Genomic DNA, 18,722 nt, shown 5'->3' on the forward strand with positions numbered 1-18,722 from the left:
CGCGAGACCCGGGGAAGGCCCCCGCCTAGCTTTCGGAAAAACTGCCTCCCTCTGGATTCAAATCGAACGTGCAACATATCTCGTGCTTTAAACAAGGGGAGGGCGGGGGGCGATTTCCTACGACCAAGCAGGCCAAGTGAGTCAGGCACCGAGGGGGCAAGGGCCGCCCGTTGGGCCATCTCAAGGCGACGTGAGTCAGAGCAGCCGCCTCGCCGAGGAACGGCCTTGGCGCAGACGACTCTTTTCACTTCGCCAAGCGGCCTTTGAAGGTGAGCGCCTCGGGCGGAACCGGACACGTTCCAGTCGCCGCCGCGTAAGAAAGCGCCCCTGGAAAAAGAGGCGAAAGAGGGGGGAGGGGGGGGGGGGGGGTAGCTGATGAAGCCGGTTTTTCTCTCTGCTGCGACGGTCCCTGGAATCCCGGCGCGCTACTGCGCGGCCAGCGTTGGTCAGCCGAGCTGTGTGTGCGTGAGTGTTACGAGCTGAGCAACGCTCAGCTCCTGCGGACCACTAGTGTGACTGCGAATGCTTTTAAAGGTCGCAGAGTGACTCTCTTTCGCGGTCTCCCGAGGACGCGTTATCGCAGCCTCGGTCGAACAGTGTTCCGTCCCTGCGGCGGTTGCGGCGACGGCTGCTGCCCGTTGCGCCACTCTCACGCGTCCTTGCCAAGGTCGCTCCCATGACGCGAGGCGAAACGAGTCGCGCACCGCCGGAGCAGCTGGAAACGGCGCACGCACTCTCGAATGGCGGCGGCACCGACTTGCGGCGTCTGGTTGGCGCGACAGCTTCGCGGGACACCACACAGCGGCGGCTACTGCTGGTACCGCATTGTTGCCGCAGCGAGATGGGTCGGCGCCATGCTCGCCTGCGAAATCGGATTGCCGCTCAAAACGCAGGCCATTGTTCGCAATGCATACGTGAATCCAATATGAATACGGAAAAGTTCGCATACACATATCTTGTGCAACGAAATTAAAAGAAAAAAAAAACGCTTACAAGAGTATTTAAAAACTGATTGCTTGTCACACTTCTGTAGTAACCGCTGGTTACATAGGTGTTGCCATTCATTATGATTGTGACCACCGCCGTGTCGCGTCACATTCATGCATATGATGCATGAACAATCTGTGCGAGGAGACTGCGCGAAGTTCGTGCGAAGCGTCCGTACGAACAAGCTTGCGCATCTATCCGTAAGTGCGCTAATCTGATGGAGTAAAAGAGAATGATCATCGTGAATATTAACAGTGCAAGGGCATCTTTCGCCATAGAACGCCATGGCGCAAGATGATTTTCTCTACACAAAGATGTGGTCAGGGAACCCGTTTCCAAGCATTTCACCACAGAGAAGCTCAGCACTAAGTTAGGGGACACAGCTAGTGTTCCTACACTTGCATATGCTCCCTGCGGGACCATGTACAGGAACACTAGGGAAAACTAGGGAAAGCTTGTACCCATACGAGGTGGACGCTCAAACCACGGACTTAGGTCACCGCTGGAGTAAAAGAGAAGCACGTACGAGCAATCTATCCACATCGTTATGTATGATTCTACCCTCGTCTCTGCCAGCCTCTATCCCAGCCTCCGTTGTTGAGTGGATGGGAATCGCTCACCCAAACAACCTATCCGTGTCTCTCAGTGTCTTATGAGAAAGAGAAGGATGGTATCTCACCTTTGAGTACGGCAGGCCTTGCTCCGTTCTGGCATAGCACGGCCAGCACCAGCGCCAGCGAGGAGCTCGGCTGCGGCGACTCCAGGTCGCCCGTGCAGTCGTCGTAGACGACGATGTCTCGCGCCTGGCGGAGCTGGTCCCTCGCCTGGCGACACGCCACCAGGTCCCACAGGGCCAGGCGGCCCTGCTGCAGCCTCCGACGCGTGATGCGGTCCCCGCAGTTGACGTTCACCGCCGACCGGATGCGGCCCGCGTTGAAGCTGAGGAACGGACGGCAGTCGACCAGGAGCCAGCGTTGCCGCTGCCACGAGTCCACCAGCTCGCCGGGCGTCACCAGCCGCACGCCGCACGATAGCGAGCGACGTCTTCGGCTGGTTGGAGTCGACCCCGCCGCCGCCGCCGTCGTTGTGGGTTGTGCGTGATGGTGTTGCGTGCCGGCCTGAGGCGACGGCAACTGCAGGTGGCGCGGCCTAGAGTCGAGCATGCTAGTTGTGGGCCGCGGCGCCAGAGACACCTGGGCTCCGCACGACATCCGGATGGTGGTCCCGGTCTGCGCAGCAATGAAAAAGAAAGCGCACACGTGAAGAACAGCGAAGGGTACCACGCACTCTCTCCCCCCACTTTTTGCCTTAGGCAGTACGTTGCACCGACCACCGCTCTCTGCAACCAAGGCGTCGCGGAAGATGCTCTACTCCAGCTGCTTATTACTCGAGCGCAGTGCATTTTTGTTTTGTTTTCACTGTTCGCGGAAGCTATTAACCAGCGTCTTTGAACGAAGAGAGGAGAGAAGTGAGAGAGAGAGGGAAGGAGGCGTCGCTCCGGCAGCTGGCCGAAACCCCACCGTGCAGTCACTGCCCAGACTTGGCGCCCGTCCACGGAGCCTCGGCGGGAATCGTTTACGGCTAAGCGGAAAGGGGAGAAAGCATACACGGACCATCTCCGGTCGCCGCCGTCCCACAGCGCTGCCGGTCTGATTTGGGATGCCAGCTTTCGCGACCGGCAGTGCGAGCTGTGCGAAAGCCACCCGTCCGCCCGCAGCTGGTCAGACAACGTCCGGGCAGACCTGCAGGGTCTGTACGGCCGTCTTGTACGGCGACGGTGGCGGTATTAAGACTTGCTGCTGGGCTAGCTGGCCGTACTTTATGGGACAAAGTTAGGGCTACACAGGGCAAACACAAGAAAGAAAAAAAATAAACACAAAGCTAGCCGTTTCCCTGTCTTATGTGCCATTATAATGTTTGTTTCGTGTATCACTAGCTTTACTCCGAGTACATAAGGGACGGTACAGACTTTGCTATCATTTCTTCGCGCATTAAGGGCAGGAAGTGCGCGTTAATTACTTCCTTTTCCTGTTGTCAATCACGGATACACACCGCCTCGCTGCGGTCCCGTGATAAAAGTGAGAAAAGTCAAGGACAGAGCTACTGGTCTCATATCCTATCCATACAAGTGGTGAGGGCAAACCGAGGGAGCGGAAACACGCTCTCGTGCGGATCCTATCGACGCCGACACCCCCGCGTCGTTGATGGCCGCCGCGGGCCTCGAGGGATGGCGACGCACGAGACGGTCCCTCGAGTCGCCCATTCTAGCGCTGAGGAGTGACTCTGCCGCGGCGTGACGACGACGACGACTGCCGGGGCTATTTTTGCGTCCCACGCGAGCGGGGGGCCCCGTGAGCGATGCCGCCGCCGTCTTGGTTTCCTTCGAAGGACCTGGTGGCTTCAGCTTCTTTTATATGTACTTTTCTTTGTCGATTGCGAGATTCAAAGGGTGACTCTGCGTCTATATACAGGCGCTCATTTCATCATGCGCGATCAAACTTAGCACGGTGGTGGCAGTGGTCTGCGCCGGTGGTTGAGAATACGGTGAATCTTGCTTTGCCATGCGTGATTATCAGCGTGTTATAGCTGTTAGTAGTAGCAGCGCCACCTACAAAAGACAGAAGCCCTCCACCAAGCGCCTTTCGAACCTGCAGAGTAGCCTCGCTTGCAGTGCGATAACAACATGCTTATGAGAACGACAGTCCCAATAGATAAGGTTTAGCGGGGTGCCCTCTGCGCATGCGCGGCCGTGTCTGTAAACCAGCACAGTGCCGTAAACGGTCTCCAAATGTCCCGACCCGGCAGCCCACGGAGCACTTGGGCGGGCGATCGGCGTCGCCTCGACCGGAGGACGTCACGGCGCGATTGCCGGGCGAAAACACAAGGGCCGCCGGAAAGCAGGCGAACCTTGACGACCGCGCCTACGCCCGGGCTCCTTCCGGCGCAAATCGAACGATCGCCGATCCGCCGGAATTGCGCGTACAGCCGGCAAGAAGCGAGGAAGATGTGGCGTCAGATCCGAGTGGCCCGACCTACCGCCCCAGAACTCTCACAGGAAGCGCGACCGTTGAGAGCGCAGTTCTCCCCATCGGCGGCGAGACGTAGATGCTCAGTACATAGTGTTTCCCTTTTGCCCAGAAAGAAGACGTCCGCGGATGCGGCCGTTCCCCGCTAGGCGCCGCCACATCCGCCTCGTCTTCTCTGTACGCGCGCTGTCTCCGTGATTAGCGCGTTCGGCTGCTGAGATCGGAGGCGAAATACGAAAGACGCCTCCCGCGCGCTGTGCTATGCCAGCACGCTTTAAAGATTCTCGTTGTGGTCGAAATTACTCCGGCACCCTATTATACGTCAGCCACAACACCATATCCTTAGTGGACGAGCAGCTTTGGCAGTTAAGCTGGCACGACGCTGCATCGCGCGTTTTTTCCGAGCCTTGTTTGGCCGCATACAAGCGTGAATCGCGGGTGCGTGTCCGAGCCGCGGCCAGGACCGCGGCTTAATCGGCGTGTCCGTACCTGTCCCCCCTCCCCCTCTCCACTATCCTTGGGGGAAGGGCGCCGCTGAGTCAGGCGGTCACAATTAGCGCCGCGGGACACGGGGCACCTGGTGGCGAACCTTGGAGGCGGGCCAGGGACGCCGCCCGCCGCTGACTCAGGGACGCCCGAAACGGCACCACCGAGCAGCCGCCGCATCGGAGCGACGGACCCCTCCGAGACGGTGGTGGTATCGCTTGCTGCGGGGTCCCACTCTTGTCTGTGCTAAGGCCTAGCTATAGCTGCCACGAGGGTTGGTGCCTCGGGTTCGGAGAACGACGCACGGGAAGACGGGACAGGCAAGAGGAGCAACGCACGACTCTCTGAGTCCGCTTAGTTTGGAGTCGTTGACTTTGGAGTCGTTGACAGCGATATCACGATCGCATCTCGTGTGGGCGCTGGCGAGACGATCGTGCTACGGTCTTTTGTTCTTGTCTGATACTTTCTAGGTGCGATCATTGTTCTCTCTTTACTCTTCTCAGCTAGTGTGTTCCTATTATAATGCACTGGCGTGCATTAATAGGAGCACACTATCACACATAGGTCTGTTCCTGTAGGTTGCTGTGACGGCCACTTAAGCTGCCTAGTAAAGTTTACTCACTACCCCGGCCTGTGCACAAGCACTTCGCCCTCACTGTACCTGCTCTCGGTAATCTTCGATTTCAGATTCTCGTTCTGGGCTTGAGGCGATGTGAGATGACGCCGCACTGCAATCCATTTATGTGCTGTTCCCACAACCGCTAAGAGATATGCGTAATATAAACAAGCAAGCAGATGTAGTCACCGTCGCAAATGCAGCTTAAGACACCGAGAAATTGATCCCGCAACAACATATGCTGCACACGTGATAAACCTGCCATCTACGCTCACCGTGCAGCGTGCAAGCCGCCGCAACAGCAGAGCGACAACAGGCAAGAGGCCCTTCCTTGTGAAAAGCGGAGGGACAAAGAGAACGGAAAAGGTAGAGGCCGGAAGCGGGCGTCGGAAGAGGCTTCCTTCCGGGGCAACGCAGAAGCCGCCGCCGCCGCACCGTGGGAAAAAAGGCGGCTCGCGGTTTCCCTGAAAAAACTCCGCTACTCCGCACCGGTCGTCGCTGGCAAGCTTGTCGACAGGCTCCGTCCTTCCTTCGCCCGCGCCGAAGGCTTTCACTGAACGCCGCGGGCCGCCCAACCCACGTCGGTCGCCCGCGATGTCTTGAGGTCTTTGGCACACCACGACAATGGGCGACCCTGAGTTCTTCAATCGTGCCAGTTGCGAAACTTCGGTTCAAAATCTAAACATTTCCTGCATTAATTTTGCGGAACCCAACAAACTTATGCGCGACCTATTCTTCGAAGCTGAGCTATCAACTGCTGTCTGGAATTCTTGCTTCTGCGTCCACCAGTTTTATTTTTGAATTATAGATGGCGCGACAATCTTCAACTCCCCCGGCACGCAGACTAATTAAGGTATCAGACATTGCAAGTCGACGATGGCGCGTCAATCTTTGAACTTAAAATCGAGAACTAACGCGTATCAGTCATTGAAACAGCCTAGATTACGAGGGAGTTTTGCAATAGTACACGTACGACTAGGGTGCTCTAGCGCAGCTCCGTCTGCCGGGGCGGACGCCCAGACGAACGCGCGCCGTCTCCCGCAGTGATGACCGCAGCAAGACGACGGCGGCGTGTGCGACTAGTAGTACTGCGCAACTCGTTGCGTCGCACACGACTCCCGTGAAGCTCGCAGAGCGTGCAGCAGCGGTCACGGGATGCACAATGCATGCAGCCCCAGTGTCCCCCTTCCGTTGACACGGGGTCGGTGGCCGACCGCGTTGTCGGCGGGCGCCTTCGTCCTTCGGCCGGCGAGACCGCGGGGTGACTGACTGGCACAGCACTGTTGCGCGACAGGGTGAAAAACCTTTCGCGGAAAAGAGAAAACGAGACCGAGAGCTTCACTATCGAGGCCGCAGCATTCGCTCTTTCGCGTTAACTCTGGACAGACCGTCGTTACCGTTGGGCTGCGTATAGTGAAGGCCCCATGGAAAAGCTAATACACATCACCGTAAGTGTACGGCTGCTAAAGTTGCGAAGGAAGTATCCTGGACAGTGCGACAGAAAGGCGCGATTCACTGAAAAAAAGTCGTAGCGAGATGCCATTCGCGGCAGGGTGCCACACGCATAAATTTAACGGTATTAGGCTTACTGTCATTCGCGACCAACCGAGCTCGCCACAAGTCATTCGCCCGAGCAATACGCACGATCTCGTCCCCATTCCGTGTACTAGCTGCGCACGTTGTACTGTGTAACAGTGCACGTTGAAGAAGAACCCCAGGTGGTCAAAATATCCGGAGCCCTTCACTACGGCGTCCCTCATAGCCTGAGCCGCTTTGGGTCAGTAAACCCCTATAATCGAATCCAATCGTCCTCATTCCACACGCGGAAAAGCATGCAGCATTGTTATTAACGACTTCCTGTCCAGTAGCAAATGCATTCATTCATAACTTTCAGTCAGATGAGGCATCTCTACAGTAGTTCCGATGCGAAGGGTGCCATTTTTACCATCTCTTCCGACAGATACTCTCGGCTTGTACGCTGACAAGCCAGTTTATGGCTACCTTCTGGACTTGTCGAGCAAGAACAGCGGCTTTTTTATATCACACCTGAACGACTTTGCCGAGATACTGCGCTCATTATAATTGTTTATATTCAGGTGAAAATTTTGACTGCTTTGCAGATGCGACTTTCTTATAGTGACATTAAACGTGGACGCGTAGCACCAACTCAGAAAATAATGACATTAACAAACTTAAGGCCTCACGCAGTTACTGCCACTTGTTGCGCGTGTGTGGCACGGGTATAACGTTCCCTTCGTCACAACGCGCCCACCGTCGCCCCGATCGTTGACAATGGCGCGGCTGACCTTCGGGGCCCACAATGGCTTCGGCAGCCTCTGTGCCACGGAGCCCCAGTCACCACGATATGTGCCCACAGGGTGCGCGGAGGCGCGACGCTAGATACGCTATAAAAGCCCGAGGCCCGACACAGTGACCTTGCGCAGCTGTCGTCTGCATGATAAGCCCGTTCGGAATCGCCCATGCGACCAATTAACAAACCGACAATGGATGGATGATACTGGCTTTACCCTTTGAAACGGGCGGCAGCTCGCGCCACCTAAGAAGGTGTTTACTCACTGATGATGACAATGACGGACGCGAGCGGCCTCTCACGAACCCCGGACGCGACAGAACCTCGAGGCTGGCTGATAGGGTAAAGGATGGTAAAGGTAATGCAGGCCAGCGCAAGGCTGCAGTAGGAGAAACAGCGTCCTTCTCTACGCAGACGAGGTAGAGGGAGGGATAACGTCGGCTTGCGCAAGAAGAGCGCGGCGGGTTGCGCGTGACGTTACATCGTGGCCGCGGAGACGGTGGAGGGCGGAGCGTGAGAATCGGCGGCGCGTGATCGAAACGTGACCACAGCGCTGGCTTTTGTTGTGTCTCGCTCGCCGCGTGTGAAAGGGGTGGCGAGGAGGGCGAGGTCGCGTACGTGGCCGCGGGTGACTCACACGCGTACACCTCAATGAGGTACTTGCAGTCGCACTTGGGTTGAACCCTCCCCTCGCGTTTAAGCACAAACAAAAGCGGTTGAGGAAAAAAAGTTTGGACGAATGTGGGCCATACGTGAGTACTAGCAAAGCGAGCTGGCAAACGAGGCGCTTTCGTTGCTGTTCGCTTCCATACCGCTAACCACAGCTAACCACCATTTATTACCTTCTTTAATCATCATCATCAGCCTGACTACGCCAACTTCGGGGCAAATGTCTCTCCCATATCTCTCCAATTAACCCTGTCCTGTACTAGCTGCGGCCACCCTATCTCCGCGAACTTCCTAACCTCATCCGCCCACCTGACTTTCTACCGCTCCCCGGCTACGCTTGCCTTCTCTTGGAATTCATTCCGTTACCATATCAAACCAACGGTTATGTTCCCTTCGTATTACATTCCCCACGAACGCCCATTCATTCTTGATTTCAGCTGATATCATCTCCGTCTTTGTTTTCTAACCCTCTGTGAGCCGTCCTGAGTTCACCTTCTTCAGGCGTTTACTAAGTTAAAGTGAGTACCCACTGACCAGGCCCTAGGCCAACCTGCTGCGCTGTGTAATTACACCTCGAGATTCGTTCGTTCGAAGCACGCCGGCTTATTTCTCTGTCACGCCAGCGTTGAGCGAAACTTCCGGCAGAGGGTTAAGCTTAAACGACAGCTGCGGGAAGTCCGGCGCGCGGAGCGTTGCTCTGACCGCGGGCAACCCGGGAAAAAAAAAGCAGCGAACGATGGCGTCTTTATTCCGACAATTTGTTACCCATTTCGAAGACAGACAGGAAACGAGCGGTGCGCATCACGCCTTTATTTTCCGACTAACTTGGTTCTTATTTCTGAAATTTTTTAGAAAATAGGAGAGATTAAATAAAGACTAAGCCGTTCCGGATTTCTCGACATGCGCTATCCGCGCCTTTCATCTCTTTGCCGACATATACAGTCAAACCTCGTTATAACGAAACTGTTTATGACGCAATGACGGATATAAGGAAGGAATGACGACTCCCCTTGCAAGCTCGGTCAATACAGGCTATAACGAAGTTACGGCTATAACGAAGCAATCGCTAAGCCCCGTCAACTTCGTTATAACGAAGTTCAACTGTATTTTGCTCAATATGTATTCTTTTTGCTGTTAATTACGTATTTTGCGTTCTTTCTTTGACAAGATCAGCCCGAAGAACGCTGTATATTATAACTCAACGCAAGCTGGGAAATTTAAATGTATCACAGCACGGGACTACCTTTTCAAGAAGAAACGCCCCTAAGAATAGATGCGCAATGAAATTAAGGACACAACCAACTTTACGCTGTCCTCTGTTTTCCCTGAAATAATCCGCGGAATGGAATAACCCGTCCCGCACATGCAGTAGGTGCCAACAGAAATTATCTGTTTATACAGTGAGGTGCGCCGTGAATTGCAAATATCGATGCGATTGATTGATTAAACGAGCGCAAATGCTTAGAATGTCATCGACGCACCCGTGGTGCTTGTGTGCCACAACGATTAGAATACCACCTACACGCCCGTGGAACGTGTACCACATCACTTAAAATACCATCGACGTGCATCACGGTACGTGTACCAGACGGAAAATTTCCTCTCTGCCCCGTTATCCGCAGGTGTGCGAGGAAGCGGCCTTCCAAGCCTGGGAGTGCAAAGAGGAAAAGGAGCGGCGTTATCTCGTTTCCGCGCTTGCCGCACGCTGGCTCCACATCGCGGCGGCAAAGTGGCGAAGGCGCGACGACGGATACCAGTGCGGTGTACGCACACACGTACGCATCGCCCCATCGTTTATCGTAAGCGAGCGTAGAATGTGATATGGAACATGAGTCAACCTCCTCGTTCGTTCATGCATACTACCGATCCTCCTCCTCCTCTTCGCATGACTCCCCCAAAGTCACGTGACAGCGACGCCGCGCAGATGGTCCGGGGCAACCGCGTAGAGCTATAGAAACGCGGAACTGTTTGCACGGTCTCGAGCTTGCGCTCGCAAAACGCGGAAATAAAAACGGTGCGAGGGTGGGAAAAAAGTGACAATTTCTTTCGTCGTCGGAATGCAATCATCCCTCGAGCTTGCGGTTAAGTGTCCCGAGCGATAAATTTCTTGCGTCATTCTTTTTTGGTTTTCTCGCTGATGGTGTTATCTGTAAGCAAATTACATTAGGCGAAGTGAATAAAGTCGGAAGCGTATTGGGTAGCCTGGGCTTCCACGAAATTAAGGCACATGGAATGTACAGTCGGGGACAAAAGTCTCTGGACCACGTGTTCCTCAAAGGAAGCTTATAGCTATACTATCAGACAGCGGCTGGAGACCGCACTTGCGGAGATGAAAGAACAAAAATTTAACGTTTACCTCCACAAGTGGGGTCTCCAGCCGCCAAATAATAGCAGAGTTATCGGCTTCGTTAGAGGAACACGTGGTCCGGAGACTTTTGTCCCCGACTGTACAAACGCAGGACAAGACACAGAGAGAGAGAACTCTCCTCCAAAAAATGGCGTGTGTCAACGCTTTCTAAAAAAACAGTCCTGGAGCTTCAAATATCCTACAGTCGGATACGACTCATGAACGAAGCGGCTTTTCCCCATCACAGGACCTCCTTCCAGCCAGTGGCGTCGCCCGATTCTCATGACCCTTGCCAGTGTGACAATGAAGGGAGTGACAGGTGAAAGGGAATAGTCCCCTGCCTGCACTGTCATGGGACTATCCCCTTTCACCAGCCACTCCCTGCATTGTCAAGCTAACAGGCTCATGAAAATCGGCCGATGCCATTTTCTAGAAGGGGTCCTTTGAAGGGGGAAAAAAGCCGCTTCGTTCTTGAGTCGTATCTGGGTGTTGAGTCATCGACAAAGCCATCGACAGTGTGCTGGCCTTTGTCAAACTTATATTGCTTACAAAAAAAAAACGCTTTGTCTCCTCTTGTTATCTCACTTATACAATTGGCCTCCTACTATGATAAGCAGCAGTGGTGACGGGATAGGTCGCCTGCTCTCCTTACGACAGTCTCACTACATTATACCAATCCTTTAGATGCTTTTTGCTTGCGCTATCATGAATGTTGCATATTCCTTTCGTTATCACCGAAATGAAGTGACCTGAGAGCCGGAAAGCCACGAAAGATGAGTCAGTTTCAGAACAGCTGACATCAGCAACTATACGCTTCGAGGGCGCTAAGTGATAAGTGGTTTCTCCCCTTATAAATATGGTCTATAGAAAGTCTACAGACTTCTTATAGACTCTACTTCCTTCCTATAGATATTTCCTTTTGTCTATTCATAGTCTATAGACTGTCTATCGACAAAATTCTACTGGAAGTGTATGGCCATAAATCTATGGATTGTCAAAGACTGTCTATAGCATTTGTATTGCCTACAGACTTATTGGTTTATTAGGGTTTAACGCCCCAAGGAGACTGAGGCTATGAGGGACTCCGTAGTGAAGGGCTCCGGAAATTTCGACCACCTGGGGTTCTTTAACACGCACTGACATCGCACAGTACACGGGCCTCTAGAATTTCGCCTCCATCGAAATTCGGCCGCCGCGGCCGGGATCGAACCCGCGTCTTTCCGGTCAGTTGCCGAGCGCCGTCATCACTGAGCCACCGCGGCGGGTTATTAACTCTTCTCTAGGATTCGTCTATAGAGAGTGTACAGACTTTATAGGCAGATGTCTATAGACAGTCTAAAAAATCTTGTAAGGGTCCAACGACGATGTTCCCGAATCGCACCAAGGAATGGGCGAGGCTGGCCACTTCTGAGTCCTCACTCATTGCGTGTGGGCATTCCCGACAGCTGGAGTATGCGAGCTGGCATTTATTGCGACGGTCCGAGAAAGCGGTGCAACCGTCGTCGACGTCGTCAAGGCATACATGAGCAATCCGATATCGCGAGCTCGCCTTGCGCCGAAAGGCAATACCGCTGCGCCAAGCGCTAAGCAAACAATCGTCGGGATGGCGAACTCGGCAATAGGATGACCGACGGAAGGCAACCATCTGCCGCTCAATTTGCGACGCTGCAGTATAGAAGGAAGGTGGGACGGAGAGAGAGAGAGCTGGGTGACATAAATGGTGACGAAACATCTAGAAACGTTTATATTACTACAGTAGGATACAACATAAAAAAAAGCAGTTGCTAACACTGAGCCGCGGCGTTCTGTATTACTCCGCTGGCCAATCGGAACAGTAAACGAAATTAGTTTTTTAATGTTTGACTGTATCAAACAATACACGTACCAAAATTCTAGAGCTAATAATTTTTTTTCTTGTGATAAGCTTTTTGTTTAGGTAACAAGAAACTTTTAAGCAGCGGACTACTTTTTCGTCATGGAGGAATTCTGTGCGCAGAGGCTGAATGTGGGCGGAGCAGTTACACGACGCGTGAAGGACACTAACTGTGCCACGAAAAGCGCCTTTTTTGTTTTCTTTCAATCTAATGTGTCGCTAATGTCGAGGAATCGCCGGCAATAAATGCAAGTCCAGAATGGCTATGGTATATAAGCTAGCAAAAACCTCAGCCTCACTGCATTAGCCCTTAGCAGTAGTCTAGGAGCTTTATATAAGTAGTTTAGCTAGTAAGCAGTATAGCAGACTATAGTAGTCACTAAACAAGAGGAGTCTAGAGTTACAACAGTAGTCACGTGGTGTGGAGCCACTGGCGACTGTGGCGACGCTGGGCGGCGATTGCTTGCACTTACGTAAGGCTGATGGGGGGGGGGGGGGGGGGGGGAGGGGGGTTAGGTAGATTACCGGAACTACGCTACCGGAAAGTTTTCTCTAGAAGGAAGGAATATAGCGCTGTTACTTCGTACTTATTCCTCACCGACTGCGACGCTAAAATGTGACAAAAATGACTTTTTTTTTATTGCACTAAAGATGTGGAATCGTTCCCGCAGTTAATTTTTTTTATTCCTATCGCTTTTTTTTGGAACGCGACTGCCTTGTTCTGCCGCTCTCCAATGTTTCCTTTTCCCCGTGTAAAGTAAAGTAGTAAACGATGTCCTAATGAATTCAACCTTATCTGCAGGTGCTTCCTTCATTTCATCCATTTTCCTCACAATACACTGTTTATATTGTTTATATTTCTGCAATGCAGCCCTCCTGCAACATTTATTTGCTCGGTATATGTTGTCCTGGGAACGAGAAATAAATCATTGAACTCTTCGCGGTCCAGGAAACAGCACGCCAAATCTAATGCAATGTGTGAATTTTCCCGATTACGTCAACCGCACATCTCCCCACCTCAAACCCTAGGGCCTGTTAAGATTGTAAGCATTAAGGAAATAAATACAAATAAATAAAAATTACAGTGAACATAATATGCCACGATTACCTGGTTTCTTCGCTGCAAAGAAAATACGCTCCCTAGAGATTACGCACGGCCACAAAAAAAAAAGTAAAAAAAAGACAAACTGCACCGTCCTGTGATAAACGCGTGCTATGTGCGTGTAGCGTAGCGTCTGCCCTTGATTTAGCTCACAGACGACGGAGGAGGAGGAGGAATGAGAGAGAGAGAGTGCTTCAGTGTGTCACGAAGGGCCACTGCAATCGCCAGGTGCTTCGTCCGAGAGTGCAGCGTTTCTACCATTCTCGCCGGTCAGCCACTCACACACACAAACACCACAATGTGTATATCGCTCTCTAAGATTAAAACTGACGGTGAATGAGAGCAACAACTGGTGCAGCAAACCCTTTCCCCTTTTCTTATTCCGTTCACGGCCAACAGACACCGTAAGCAGGCAGGCGCATCACGTACACAAACTACTGGACTAAACGTTCATATCGAAAAGCGTGGCGGACTCCGGAAACACTTTCAACTGCCTTTCTGGCCTCGGTAGGAAACACCTAGGCGACCTTGGACTGTAGAGCCAGCGCTGGTGGTCTTGCCAGTGTATTACGGTCATCCTAAAAAATTGTGCGACATTTATGACTCCCGCGTACGCAAGAGCGCGTCGTCAAAGCGAGCGCTGCGGTTGATGAGTGTCCGGCGCCGTCGCGACGGTTGCGCGCATGCGCGGTAACTCACACCTGAATAAGGGCTGCACAGCACCACCACCATGCAATGTGGAAGTCGTGCAGCGGAGCGGATGTACGCCGGTAAAGAAAGGGGGGGGGGGGGGGGGGATTACTCGTTTGCAAGCGAAGCGCCGAATCTTCGGCGCAACAGGTCATGCAGGAAGTGAATCTCCCACCTTGCATACTTTCCCACACGTACTACACCGCATGACAGCGAGTCATCGCGGTGGGAATGGGAACTGTCAGCCCCGTCGACGATGAGCCATGGCTGCATCGGCACCCATTGCAGAAGGCAACGAAAGTTCAAAGCAGGGGCAAACACCACAAAAGGGGGGACATGGTGACGGGGAACGAGTGGCTCAGCCTTTGCACAAAAGCACCGCTTCCTCGTAAAAGCTTTACAAATGCCTAGCCTTCCCATAGAAGGTTCGGGTATTGCTGGCGCTGGAGCAATTCCTGAACTCGCACGAGGAGGGGGTCTGAGGACCCTTCAGAGAAGCACAGCATGACACAGAGCTATCCTTGTTGGGGGGTCCCCGACATACCGTTTGCTCCAAGTCTTTTCTTCGCCTAGTTCTCGTTCGTAACAAAATTCTTTATATTTGAGAAAAGCACCTGTAGAGAAAGACGACACGCATAGCCTTTCTTGAGACAAGTACTGCGAGGGGACAAATATATACATAAAAAAATAGAAGTTCCCGCCTGTGCCAATGAGACAAATGCGAAGGTGAAGCAAAAAAAGAAAAAAAAAAACATTCGCCACCAATAAAGGGAGAGCCGGATTTCTTCGAAGGACTTAAACAGTCGCGGATATGTCGTTTTCGCGAAGAAGACGCAAGCAATTACTGCGTAGAACGGCCGGGAAATCCCGATAAACGGCAAGTGATTGATTAGTCGTGACTAGAAGTGACAATGCGCTGTCAGTCAATGAGTGTAAGACACGCAGAACTTGGGAAAGCGGCGTCTTTAGTTCTGCGCACGTGTCCAGGTTGCTTTGTCGTGCCAAGTTTTGAACTCTATTCCGAACAAGCTGGACAAACTTCGCGGCTCTCTCCCTCTTTCCACCTCACCCTCCCTGCCTTGCAGGCTGGAGGTCGGAGCTACGATATATCAACAACAACCAACTCACGGAAGAACGATTATGGTGCTGTGTGCAGTCAGTTAAACAGAATTCATGCAGCAAGAACTCTTAGAACTCTTGAAAAAAAAAATAGAGTTCCTCATGCAGCTCGTTCCGGCCCTCGATGTGCAAGTCGTTCGAGTCGCTGACGTCTAATGCGAAGTACTTCGCTGTAGCGGAAATTCCGCCGACGCTGCGTCCGGTTTATTTGGAAACAGCCCCTTGTTTAGCCGCCTAATGGGCATAGCGTAATCACGAGATCTGTACTATGAATACAGGAACCGAGTGCGCTCTCGTAGAGAACTCGAACAATCGCCCGGTATTTATCACAACTAACAGTAATTGCTAACTACAAGCAGCATGGCGGGCTGGCATTCTTAAAGTTGCTCAACGCAGGCGACACTTCGCACAGGGTTCAACGTTAACAGCGCTAAGCAGAAGCTGAAACAGCAATTTAATTGCGTACATCCTGCGTCGCAATTAAGGAGAGAAACGGTGCGGGCTATCGATGAGATTTACGATCAGACGCGGCCACGAATTTAAACAGCGCGCTCACAGCAATTTGCAGTATCTACCGAATAATTCCACCGAAGATGCCGACCGCGCACCGAACGGAGAACAACACGAGTGAGCCGAAAATCGCTGTCCCCCTACCTGTTGAAGCCGGTCGCAGCTCGAGTCAGCGCAGGCCACCGCCGCAATGTTTTCGTTTGGTAGGCTCCCGTGTCGTTGAGGATGAAGAGAGTGGTCGGTCTCGAGGGACACCCTTCGACGTGGACGAAAGAGCACGAGACTAGGAGAGGCTGGCGCCGATTGTGGATGTAGTACGATCAAACGAAGAATCCGAGCGAAGGCACATCGGCGAGCGATCCGCACCGCGCGAAGACAGCGAGCGTTCTGCCGTGAGTCGCCCGCACCGCTTGCGACAGCCGAGGGCCGATGAGTCACCGCCGCCGTTGCGTGGCGCGGCGGCCGCGAGCTGCCTCATCATCGCAGCCGTCGCCGCGACTTCGCCGCCGCGAACACGCGGCAAACCGGCGGGCACTGCCCTGATCGGGTGTGACGTCAAAAATACGTCACCGAAGCGCGCGTTGGAAGGCTCCGCCCACCTCGGGAAAGTTTTTTTCTCGCCTCTCTGCGCGGAGAGGTAGAGAGAGAGAGAGAGAGAGTCAGTCGGTGGAAAGAGACACGGAAAAGAACCGCTATTTACCGCCTGTCGCTAGAGGGCGATCGGATCAGATGTCGCGGCGCGTCGCGTTGCACGTGTTCGCGTGGCGGCGCCGATCAAATTGACAAACAAATCGCCCGCTCTCCCTCTCATTGCGTGAAGGGAGGAAGCCGCACCTGGTGCTTTCCACTGTGTATACGTTCGCTTCGCGCATGGTTTCCTCCCAAGGTTCTGCAAAGGTGAATGAAAAAACGTATAGACATTGTATGGAGAGTAGCCGAATGTGTTGTCACGTTTGAGCAATTGAAGGTTTGTTTATGTCTAATGGTTGCGTAGTTCTCCCCTTCCCTTCTGACCCAGTCTTAAGAGAACGACGCGCAAAATCGAATGTCGTCACGAAGTACATAACAAGAAGTCTGTGACGCCTGCAAACGAATGCTCGAGCGCGCGCCCTTCGTTGTCGGACGTCCAGGAGGTGCTGTTTAAGCTTTTGCGAATTTCATTCTCAACTAGAATGTTCCGGGTCTGACCATACACTTTTACGCTGCATCGCACCAGACAGAGGCATTGACTTCGGCTAGAGGCGTGCGAATTTTGAGAATTTCTAGTATCCAGTGGAATAGCTGCAGCTTATCAATGCTTGAAAACGGTTATGGAGAGAGTGAGGTTGAAACCAATCCGTGTCAATACAGTTCAGGGCATTCAATGACTTTCAGTAGCGGAAGTAAACGAAAGCGCTTTCATCGGCCAGCTTTATGGGATCCAGAATTGTGAACATTTCGATTCGCTACTATTCCGCCACCGTTGCAATAAGAATATTGTGTCAAAAAGGGCTGCATATGACTGCTTGCATGTAAAGAGTTCCAGAAACTATGCATAAATACAACAAAAAGCAAATTACTCTCCACTGTCCGCAGTGATACCAGGCATAATGTCATTAACATGACACGCTTGTAAGGCGATGCCACAGTAAACTCCGTCATAATTAAGAAGAATGCAACTTAGAGTTTAGTGGTTGCATCGCGCCACAATTTCTGGCCACAAGTGAATATTCTCAAATGACCAGTATGACCTTCTTGTACGAATACTCGGCCACCGCGGTGACTCAGTGGTTATGGTGCTCGGCTGCTGGCCCGAAAGACGCGGGTTCAATTCCGGCCGCGGCGACCGAATTTCGATGGAGGCGAAATTATAGAGGCCCGTGTACTGTGCGATGTCAGTGCACGTTAAAGAACCCCAGGAGGTCGAAATTTCCGGAGCCCTTCATTACGGCGTCCCTCATAGCCTGAGTCGCTTTGAGACGTCAAACCCCAATAAACCAAACCAAACCGAAATTTCCGGAGCCCTCCACTACGGCGTCCCTCATAGCCTGAGTCGCTTTGGGACGTTAAACCCTCATAAACCATTTATCGAATACAAAATGTTCGACTCGCGTAGGAAGTATTGGACTTACGCACGGCTCTAATATTTTACAATCAATGTTCTCGCTGGAACCTGTTCTCACTCGCGAAAACCTGCAGACCGGGAAACCCGGAGGTCTCGTGAGACAGAGCTGCCCACTGAAATCACACCATTCCTCGAAGCATAGCACACAGTCATGTGAACACAACCAACCTTCCCCCCTTTATGCACTCCCGTCGATGACCCACGGTCATTCCAAGATCTTCCTACTCTGTCAGGTCCGCATTCCAAATGGAGCAGTCTAACACCGCCCCTTTCCGCCGACACGACGCGACCAACATGGAGCGACCTCGGCACTCAACGCGAGCAGCATCATGGCGCTGGAATGTCGGCCTTCATGACGAACAGATGTATACTTCGTTGCCGCCGCGACCCAGCGAGCTATATGTCGCAGCAGGCTTTGCCGCTGATGTCGTGTTTGCTCCACTAAACTCCGCGCTTGCATGACAGCGAGCTCCCAGCCAACGTTGCTCCCAGCTGCGACGACCGGGTCCTCTTGCGGTTGCCTGCAAGTCAGGCCACTCTATAGTCATGGAATTACCGCTGTCAGACGGAACAGATTGTGCCCAACACATGGAAAATGGTAAAACTTCCTCCATGGCCCAAAAGAACCTATTAATCGCACCAGTTTCAAAGCTCCCTGCGGTATCAACGTTTACAAATGCAACAAATAAACTGAACTTTGTTTTAAAAACTTACAGATTATGGCGTCATCTATGGCCAAAAAGAAAAACACTTATTTTACCACATTAAGTCATAAATTTCAGTTTATAGTTAGGAAACAATCTAGCAGATGGCGGGCTTATCTGCCAGTTTCCCAATTCAACCTCGGCATATGTTTTTGTTTCAGACCAGGGTGTCTTGAGA

The 18,722-nt window shown here is 52.6% G+C and overlaps 1 protein-coding gene across 2 annotated transcripts in view; it reads right to left on the bottom strand.

Annotated features, from left to right (window-relative positions):
• Positions 1-18,722, bottom strand: part of LOC149331414 (dual specificity protein phosphatase 10-like) — a 40,493-nt gene that overhangs the window by 9,027 nt on the left and 12,744 nt on the right. Inside the window, exons 1-2 of one of the 2 annotated variants that reach the window (XM_089556555.1) lie at positions 15,881-18,340; positions 1,667-2,216 (exon numbers count right to left, since the gene is read on the bottom strand). In XM_089556555.1, the coding sequence (XP_089412681.1) occupies positions 1,667-2,198 (532 nt within the window). In that variant the 5' untranslated portion in view covers positions 2,199-2,216; positions 15,881-18,340. Of the gene's footprint in view, positions 1-1,666; positions 2,217-15,880; positions 18,341-18,722 lie in introns of those variants that run through there. The other variant, XM_089556556.1, reaches the window with a different exon arrangement.

The sequence above is a fragment of the Amblyomma mixtum genome, chromosome 8 (assembly GCF_055824585.1).
Source record: "Amblyomma mixtum isolate Tamu chromosome 8, ASM5582458v1, whole genome shotgun sequence".
Taxonomy (NCBI): Eukaryota; Metazoa; Arthropoda; class Arachnida; order Ixodida; family Ixodidae; genus Amblyomma; species Amblyomma mixtum.